General features: G+C 31.7%; 1 protein-coding gene across 1 annotated transcript in view; it reads right to left on the bottom strand.

Annotated features, from left to right (window-relative positions):
- Window positions 1–11,030, bottom strand: part of LOC127720765 (mucin-2-like) — a 37,550-nt gene extending 26,520 nt beyond the window's left edge. The window contains exons 1-2 of the mRNA XM_052227519.1: window positions 9,961–11,030; window positions 8,038–8,141 (exon numbers count right to left, since the gene is read on the bottom strand). Coding sequence (XP_052083479.1) covers window positions 8,038–8,141; window positions 9,961–11,030 — 1,174 coding nt within the window. The remainder of the gene's footprint in view (window positions 1–8,037; window positions 8,142–9,960) is intronic.

Genomic DNA, 11,030 nt, shown 5'->3' on the forward strand with positions numbered 1-11,030 from the left:
GGCCATCTTGAAACAGTAACAGTTATCTGTTCTCATCGCTTGCTTTATGATTTGGGAAAGATGTTTTTGACAAGAATGAGATAAAGAATTGGGAACGTGTTGCGGATAGGAGAAGATATTAGATAAGGAAAAGTATCAGTATCGATCCAATACCCGATCAATGAATAATTTTGCATTTACTGGTTTACCTTGCTATATAATGTCGCGTCAAATTTATATTGTTAAATAAGAGCTCGAGGGATGCAAAGATTACCAAGTTTCTGGGTGCTTATCAGACTATATGTGCATATACCCCCACACTTAAAATACATATTACTGCCAATTTTCTTCAAGAATTTTGTCAGAATACAAATGTATTCCATGTTATAAAAACCAATGAATTATAAAAACAGCTACACCAAAAGCACATGATACCCCGAAATTGTACATACAAATTGTTGTGAGAATGATCTGGAATATTTAGGAGGCATTTGATAACAAGATGGTTAAATGGCTATGTAGAACACTTGCATGAGGAAATCCATACAAGAAAGAGCCAATTGTGGTAGAATGTAAAAGGTTTTTTTTAAGTACACGAATTTCGAATACTTAAAACAAACATATAGAACAATTCTTATGAATCAATATTGATACATTGTAGATGCATATACGATTCTCTTTAATAGCTATATATATATGCAGTTTCCAATTTAAATGAGGGTAACAATAGTCACCGCAACAACAACAACAACATTTTTAAAAAAGCTTGTAAAACTGTATTTTTCAACACCCACCATGAGCAATAGAACAATGCATTCCTTTGTCCTTTGGATTTAGGTGGGTAGTTGTCTCAATGGCAGTCACATCATATTTATATAATTTCATGTCATATTTTTATGATGAAGGTCAAAAAAAAAGTTTATAGTTAATTTATTGACACATTAAACATTAATGTAAACAATCCTACACTAATAATGCTTTAATGCATAAAAAGTAAAATAAAAAAAAAACCAACCAAACTCCAAGGAAAATTCCAAACGGAAAGTCCTTTATCAAAATCAAAAGCTTAAACATATCAAAGGAATGGAAAACAACTGGCATATTCCTGACTTGGTACAGGCATTTCCTCATGTAGAAAATGATGGCTTAAATCTGGTTTTATAGCTAGCTAAACGTCTCACTTGTATAACAGTCGCGTACAGTTGTTAAATATTAAGACGTCTATATGCTATTGTGAATTGGTAAATTTGTGATTGTACAAAATCCCTGAAATTTCAGAAGTTTTGGAAAAGTACTGAAATGATTCATAAAATCCCTAATTTTATCAAAAAAATATGAGTTAAATAAGACGTTTTTCAGGTTTAAAAATACTAAATTCTTTTTCTTAACATATTGAATTGAGTACACTTTGGTCTCTAGTAACCCGATGGCAAGTCTATTTAACCCTAACTCTATGGGAATGAAGCAACCTTGTAAAATGGATCAACAAAATTAAATAATCAGAACGTTGTTCTTGTTGTTAGTATTCTACAATTTCTAATCATAAACACATAATAAAAATCAAGACAAAAGAGCTAAAGAGCGAGGAGATACCTGAATTGAAATACCTGGTTTTGTACAGGCACTTTTATACAAATGTCACAATCAAGACAAAAATAGATCAATTTGATCATTTTCTCCTTTATTCAATTACTACGGGCAACCTTGGATACTCTTATGACGGAACTATCTAATTCTAATCACGGAAGCATACAAGATCATAGAAACTGTGAACATTTCAAATTATGTTCTATTTTTCATAAATCTTATAGAAAAATCGGATGTAAGTTACAATGTTTTATTGTTAAATTAAAAATAAAGAAAGGACAACAAGAATTGCAACAATATACAACACAGTACAACATCAACCAGCAACACCAAACCCATCAAATAAAACTGACATACAAACAAAGACAAACCAAAATAAACAGCACTTGTCTAATGTATCAGACTAAAATAAGTAATGATAAAATTGAAAATTTGAAAAAAACTTATTACTTATTAGACTTACCGAATGAATAAATTATCCGTACTGTGTAAAATATCCAATGAAGTAAGTTAAATACAATTTGAAAATGTATAACATGGCAAGCAACCATGGTACAGTATGCAATGTTTCTAAAATAAGCAATATGTCAGTACTTCAGCATATATTTATTAATTCTGGAAAGTTGATAGAGTTAATATTTTATATATAGTATATTCATTTATAGAAAAATGATTATTAAAATATAATTGTGAAATATGAAACTGATGCAATAAAACGGCTGTTTCCTATTTAATGGCTCTTTAAGCCCGTCTAGGGATTTGTGGCATGAATTATTATACTAAATTATTTCTTTTTCATAAATGATTTTCATTGGTGAGCTTTCATAATTGTTGATTTTCACAGATTAAAAAGATAACAATTTTACGGAGACAGGAGAGTGCTTTCATGATGATTACACAGGCAACATTTGCTCACGTGAAAGGACAAAGGGTGATAAGGACCGTTTTTGGCCCCACATGCCTTACAATCCTTCCAATAGTATGAAAGTTTTTAGGCAAACAGTTTTTGTGATATAGTGAGTTACGGAGGGAGATTATTATTCATGCATCTTGGGTTCACCAATAGCATACTTGAATGTTTGATATATAAGAATACAAATTGAGATATCAGAGTCGTTCTATCAATAACATTATATACACATCCCTTATATTGTTATTTTAAACCGGACAAGTCTTGTAAATGTTATATTTTCTTTTTCTTTTTACCTTGAAGATTTCCCTTCATTCATTAGAAGAAAACAGGTAACTGTTAGCAGAGAGTATTCCCAGAAGAAAACGTTCATTCTTAAAACAAAAAAAATTAAAATATATATACACTTAAAATGATATTTCACTTAGTTGAAACACTGTATCATTAGTTACTAACACAGAAAGAAAGAAAATATGATACAGTTATTGAAAATTGAAAGTTTAGTGTTTTTTTACTGTTGCTCGTCTTGGAGAAGCCTATTGCTTTGTTTAAACATTAAACCAGACTTTGAAATAACAAATGCCATGTCAGGGGCTCTGTAAGATATCTAAATTACACATACTATTTCGATCTATGGAAATACAACTTTTCTCTATGATCTATTTTTCTGTTTCTCAAGAATAATCTTCTGAACTTTCTATTTAATTACAGCTGTTTTTGTTTCCTCAATTTTAATTACATTTAAAGGGAACTAAATAATATATTGGTGTACCAAATTACTATATTCAAGGAAAGGTATATAATAATTAATGATCTTAACAAGGCTTTTTAGTACCTTTTATGAACAACATTTCATTTGGTATATTTAGGTGAACAAAAATTGTTGATTTTTAATTTAATCTTTTAGAGACAGAGGTTGTTAGAAACTACGCATTGACCATGTTGACCGTTATCTACTATTAATTCACTTAATCTTTAGCGGAAACATGCTAGTAATGCCAAACCAAAACATTTTTTGGTTGTTTTTATTTTTTGGAGTCCAAATAAATGAGATGTGTCCGAATAAGAACACTCTGGTCACATAAAAAAAACTATTTTTGTTTTTTCAGGTTAATATCGATAAATTGACTTGGTGTTATTGTAATATTATTTAAAAAAAAAAGAACAAACTCCTAACTGTAGACGGGGCTGAAGCATTCATTTCATAGGTAAACGCGAACCGGATAGAACGCATAGCAGCAGGTGTAAACATCGTGTATCGTAGAAACGTTTTCTGCTACATTGTCACTTCGGATGGAACGCGTATAAATAATCTAGATGGAAGATAAAAACTATCAGTGGAAAGTATTTTTTTGTACTAATTTATCACAGATCACATTTTATCATTAACATTTATTTATTTACCAGAATCGTCTAGTTAAGTATAATTTGATTAACATGGAAGGCCCATGGACTACATGCAGCATTATTCCGATATTTTGAAAGTTAACTTTCTCTATCTATAACCATCTTTAGGTCTATATAACGCTATTCCTGGACCACAAATGCTTTGTCGTCCTTCAAATAAAGTGTCTGTAGATTAATTTTTAATTGTGATTATTTATTCATGGAAAACAACCAATATTTGGAGCTGTGAAGACAACAGACGACGGATATTGTCTTTATAAATACTAGTAATGCCGCATTTTTTTTAACACTGCAGATGATTAATCTATGTTTTAATATAATTTCGGTGGGGTCTTTGACCCCCTGATTATCTGTCAAGTTTTATCGGTGTTTGTTGCGGACAGTAAGAAATAGGGAGAGGGAGCTGCTGCAATAGTCCTGGTTTCTTTTCAACAAACGGTTCATTTTTCAAGTAACTCTTGCTTATGCCTTCTTTTTTTCCCCAGCTACATATTCTGGCGTCATCACCATTCTGAAATACCATCACTGCAATTTCTCCAGACATAATAAAAGGTAAAATGTTTGCAGTCTTTTTCAATGCGTGAAAACGTCCATCCTGTACTGAAGTTCTGATGTGGTGTGTACAACTTATGCTTAATCTTCTTATACATGTTATTGTGTTTTCAAAAAACTTATACATATGTTACATTACAAATTGGGATTCCAATATCTACTAGTAGAAACGGGGATATTCAAATTTGTACTAGAAGGATCCTTGATTGTACTAGATGTATACTAATTAAGATTTTTCTTATGATGAAATAAACTGATATTATAAAACAAATTTTCTATAGTTTTATTTTTCTAAAAACTTTCAACTTTTACTATAATTCACAGTTTCATAAGTTCGTTAGAGGTTTTAAATCATAGACCTATATATGGTTGCCTTTAACCAAAAACAAAATTGTATTAGAAGTATTTTTAATATTTTCTACCAGAGAAAAATTACATCATTTATGTTGATAATGTCTTTCAATACAAAATTTAACGAAACATGCTAAATTTTCAACAATGTCTAAAATCGATATTCAGAAAACAATCTTGTCAATTTATGATAAAAAAAATCCCTTAGAACATCTAACTATTGTTTTTAGTAATATCCTGGATTCTTCTAGAATTTAGAACAATCCAGAATCCTCTTAGTACAAATCTTGATATCCCAATTTCTACAAGTAGATATTGGAATTCTGATTTGTAATGGATTTTAATTAGTATAAATCAGAATTCCAATTTCTTCTAGTAGATATTGCAATTTCAATTTGTACTAGGATGATTCTGGATCCTACTGAATTCCAAAGTGTACTGTAACATATCTATATAGACTACATAGACTTATCCAAACAGAGAATTTATGTTTTCCAGTGGCGTATACATAATATTCGTGTTGCTCAGTTTTAATTTTCTATATGTTGTGTTTGACTGTTTGTCTGTTGTTCGTATTCTTTTTTTGCCATGGCGTTGTCAGTTTATTTTCGACTTATTAATAATTATTGCAATAAATATACCGTCATTCGTCAACATCAGATATTTTTTTTAATATCATATTGAATATAGGAAACCAGGATTTGTTTTATTCAAGTCCGTACCGATACCTCCAGAATACTACCAAAGTATATCTTCATTTTCAAAGTCGTCATTTTGTGTAAGTAGGGACCTTGAGATATCAATGAAACAAATAAATTGTTGTGATCATAAAGACAATTTAGGTAATGGCATTTATATGACGATTACATAAGCAAAACTTCGGTTTTCAATAGAGGTGCAAGATCTTCCCGCTCGTACAGAACAACTCACTTTCAAATTTGGGAGGAGTTTTCGAAACGAAAACTTTACATTTTTGTGTGTTGTTTTGTTGAACTGTTGTTTGTCTTTTACTTGTTTTTCTTACAGCCACATTAGTATTTTATTTGGAATTTCGGATTTGTATTACCTTAATGGTATCGTCTCCACTTTTTCTTATTTCAATATTTCAAATATAAATAATGGAAGTTGCATTATGCATATATATAACATTTGAAATTGTATTATTTATTGAAATCGACCATTTCAAACTATAGACCCAGTTTGTATATTTCTATTTTCCAGAGTATATTTTGAAAAAATAATATACATGGATGTCCAAAGTGAACCGAAGTACAGAATTCAAAGCACAACAAACGACAATCCATTTATCAAACGATGAAAAATTAAATGTTCATTGAAAAAAAAATGATGTGCCCTTCACAAGTCAGAAGCATGTAGTACAGTGGTTGTAGTTGGTTCTTTGTTATATTTGTTTTTCGTAAATTGCTTTGTTATAAATGAGGCCGTTAACTTTCTTGTTTGAATTGTTTCACATTTTTCATGTCGGGGCTTTTTTAGCCGACTATTCGGTCTGGGTTTTTCTCATTGTTGAAGGCCGGGTGGTGGCTATAATTGCTTACTATCACTTCATTTCAACTCTGGTTGATTATTGCCTCATTGGCAATCATACTACATCTCCTCATTTTTATAACACCTTTACTCAAAATTTAAAATGTTTACAATTTGGAATTACATTTTTGTCATCTTTAAAGATAATACTAATGTGTCAGTAATAATAGCCAAGCAGTTGATCTAATTGTATTTTGCTATGATGATATTTGAATAAGGTAATTAGGTAAAAAAAATTGTCGAAGATTTCTAATAATAACTGAAAAAGATTTTCCATATACTCTGTTGAAATATGTTTTGTTAAGAACTAGATATACATGATTAACATGGATTTAATCATAAACAATGATAAATAAACAAAATAATGGTAGATACTAAAGTTACTGAAATAAACAGTTTCCGTCAATCCTCATGTTAACTCACAATGAGTTTGTAAAAACATACCCATTGATTAGACGATTATAACATATGTATTGTTTTTGTTAAGAAAACAGCCATTCGTCTTGTGGAATTTAAAAAAAAATTGAATGTCTTGTCTACAACAATAATACAGCAAAAAAAGAAAAAAAAACAAAAGCTAATTAGCGGTCAATATACAATCTTATGAATAGCTAGATGATCCAAATAGTGAGTTTTTCATATACAAACAATATGTTTTGACACTTGTTCTGTTGGGACAACAACATATGTGTAGTAAATTAAAGAGAGGATAAAGCATTTACAATTTCTTGCATGTGTTCATTGTGCATCGTAGGTTTATAAATGCGCTTCTAAACGCATGAGCGAACATCTTTCATCTAACTGATCAAGTGTCCTATTTTGGTCCATCTTGCTCGCACTTTAACAATTTTCCGGCAAATTCCTCACCTGCATCCATCAGTAGCATGAAGTTATTTACCTAGTTGTTGGGCTGGGAAACCGATATTTTCGGACATTTAGTGAACAACTCTCTAGGCTGTTCATTGTCTACAAATGCCAAGATCTTTAAAGTTATTACATTTAAGTCATACACGTATTTTTATTTCATTTTTAACGAAACTATTGGAGCATTATGTTATATCTGTTAAAGTAAATTTGTTATTTGTGTAGTCTAAGACAGATAGAAATTTTCTTTGTTTTTGATATCAGTTGCATGGCACGATTTATGTCCTAATGTTCTCTAGCAAGGCCATACTTGCTCTTAGACAAGTAAATGTTTTCTAACGTGGTGCATGTTGTGAACAAGGTACACTTATTTTATTTTCCTAACCATAGGACTTATTACAAGCATATCAATCAAGTTACAGAAACAGCCATTACAATATAAGTATGATTATTAATACATATAGCAAACAATAATTGTTCAATAATAAAAGGGGAGTCAGTTCATACAATATACAAAGGAGAAAAGCTCCTGGTCCATATCAGATATTCATAAATTATTGTTATTTACCTATACTTTTTTGTCAAGATATAATGGTGTTTTTTTAGATCTTTTGTCCTTCTTGTTTTAAATAAAGAATTAAGATAATCACTGAATTCTGATATAAATTGTATGTCATCATTTGACATTGTCCAGATTAAAAGATCATTTTTATGTTATTTTATCAAGATATGAAACTTATGAAAAATGTTATTAAGATATGGTTCTCTAATATTATAAAGAGAGCATGTAAATAAAAAATGAGTTTCATTTTCAACTGTGTTGAGTGAGTAAAACTTACATATTGTATCGTGACGAGGTAAAACAACCAATTTTCCTCGACTATCAATAATTCTTTCATAACGACCACCCTCAATTCGGAGACTATAGTTACTTAGTCTAAATCTACACAATGTGAATCTTTTTTGTTAGTTTTTGATATTAACAAAATTTTCAAATTCAAAGTTCAGTGTGAAATTTAAATCGGTTTTTTTTATTTGCTGTAATCCCATGACACATGGAATCTCTTATGCTTTTCCAATGCTTAATAAAATATAATTTGGAGCATTTTTTAGCAAACTTGTTATATTTTTGGCAAACAAAAAAGAGATCAAAATTTAATTTCTCACCAAAGAATTTACTTGTATTATACCAGGTATTGGTTATAACTACCTCTCTTGTTTGATAGTCACTGAAAGCTAATGTACATAGCTTTGTAGATGGGTTTACAAGGCGGTGCCAATACATACACATGTTTGTAAGAATATCAATATAAAGAGAGAATTTTCCTAGTTCGGACAAATTATCAATATTTGTACAATTTTTTGTAACATCAAGAATATATTTACAAAATCTAATATATATATGGTGCATGTAATTAAAACTGTAACTTTTCTATAAGTATGTTGTTAGAAATATATTTTGTCAATGGCATTTGCTCGTATGTTGCAAGCGAGGCATAATGTTTATTTAGCAAGCAGGGAAAACACGACGAAGCAAATTCTTTATTTGATTTACATAAAATAATAAATGTGACTGCAGAATAATTTTACCAAAATACCAAATTTTCGAATATCTTTCCACCTTTTCTTTGAACTCCTTCTAGAGTTTTATGTCTATCAAATAACAAAACAAAACCAAAACAAAACAAACAAACAAATGTTGTACATGCTGTATTGCTGAATTGTGATCCCCTTAATGCAGTGTTATACAAAGACCTAAAACAAGTATAATCAAGTTCAAAAAAAGATGTTCAACAAATGCAGTGATATATTCAATGATGAAATGAAAATGCAGAGCACTGTAACTGTATATAATTTGCATATGGTCAAGGCAAATGTTTATGTTTCTGTATATGTCTCTGGTGTACATATGCAATAGTACGGTTACCGTACTAATAAATTGAATTTGCGAGAAACAGACTTGATAAGCTAGCGAATGGTAAACAAAGTTAGACAAAGCCAACATTTGCTTACAATAGACCAGACAGCAATATGAGGAATGTTTTAGTAGATCAACATATGTATGCACCTTTTGTAACAGATCGGATATGGAAATAGTAGAATAATGGACTTCACTACTGGTTCGACGAAATATGTATGCCTGTGTAACAAATGCCAAACAAATAGTTAAGTCTAACAGACCCATTCGTATCAAGACAAACTATTATGTTCATACATATGTCATTGTATACTTAACCTGCACATTTCAAAAATCAAGATAACAATTGATTAGATTATATATGTCTATTTGAGAAAGAAAACAAAAACACAAAAGCAACAGGAACCATTTCTTTAAAGTTGTAATCAAGAACGTCTTTTAAATTTAGCAACAATGCAGCCGAGTATGTCAATGAAAACAATTAAAACTGTTATAAGGCAAATGAAGATGACTCCAACATATCCTACAGATGCAGCCAATACACGATCGTCTGGAGCTGATATCTTCGAACGAAGCATATGGCTTGTATTGGATTTGTTGATACTGTTCTTTTTTCATTAGGTCTAATTCTGGCTTCAGTATTTCTCTTATTTGATCAAGAGTAAGATTCATTCCACGTAAGCAATCCCATTTGCCTTTTCCAACCTTAGAACAGGGGCATAGGCATTCAAGTGGAACGATCGGTTCAACTGAAGTGACCTGGGACTTTACCAAAATTGGTGTCGTGTTCCTAGTTGTCACTTCAGATGCTTCAGGCTTTGTTATTTGTAAGGTAGTCACTGACGAGTTTCCAGGTGTTGTCATGTCGGTAGTTGTGACTTTTGATTGACCAAGTGCTATAAGTTCTGCAGTTGTCACTGATTGTCTATTGTTTGTCATATCTTTCGTTATCACAGTAGAATGTCCAGGTGTTGTCATATCTCTACTTATCACAGTAGAATGTCCAGGTGTTGTCATATCTCTACTTATCACAGTAGAATGTCCTGGTGTTGTCATTTCGGTAGTTGTCACCTCTGATTGACCAAGGGTTGATTGTCCTGTAGTTGTCACTGTAGATTGTCCCGGTGTCGTCATCTCTGTAGTTTTCACAGTAAAATGTCCAGGTGTTGTCATCTCTGTATTTGTCACTGTAGATTTTCCCGGTGTCGTCATCTCTGTAGTTTTCACAGTAAAATGTCCCGGTGTTGTCATCTCTGTAGTTGTCACTGTAGATTGTCCCGGTGTTGTCATCTCTGTAGTTGTCACTGTAGAATGTCCAGGTGTTGTCATCTCTGTAGTTGACACTGTAGAATGTCCAGGTGTTGTCATCTCTGTAGTTGTCACTGTAGAATGTCCAGGTGTTGTCATCTCTGTAGTTGTCACTGTAGAATGTCCAGGTGTTGTCATCTCTGTAGTTGTCACTGTAGAATGTCCAGGTGTTGTCATCTCTGTAGTTGTCACTGTAGAATGTCCAGGTGTTGTCATCTCTGTACTTGTCGCTGTAGAATGTCCAGGTGTTGTCATCTCTGTAGTTGTCGCTGTAGAATGTCCAGGTGTTGTCATCTCTGTAGTTGTCACTGTAGAATGTCCAGGTGTTGTCATCTCTGTACTTGTCACTGTAGAATGTCCAGGTGTTGTCATCTCTGTAGTTGTCGCTGTAGAATGTCCAGGTGTTGTCATCTCTGTAGTTGTCACTGTAGAATGTCCAGGTGTTGTCATCTCTGTACTTGTCACTGTAAAATGTCCAGGTGTTGTCATCTCTGTAGTTGTCACTGTAGAATGTCCAGGCGTTGTCATTTCTGTAGTTGTCACTGTAGAATGTCCCGGTGTTGTCATCTCTGTAGTTGTCACTGTAGAATGTCCAGGTGTTGTCAT

This window comes from Mytilus californianus, unplaced genomic scaffold (assembly GCF_021869535.1).
Source record: "Mytilus californianus isolate M0D057914Y unplaced genomic scaffold, xbMytCali1.0.p SCAF_11, whole genome shotgun sequence".
In the NCBI taxonomy this organism is placed as follows: Eukaryota; Metazoa; Mollusca; class Bivalvia; order Mytilida; family Mytilidae; genus Mytilus; species Mytilus californianus.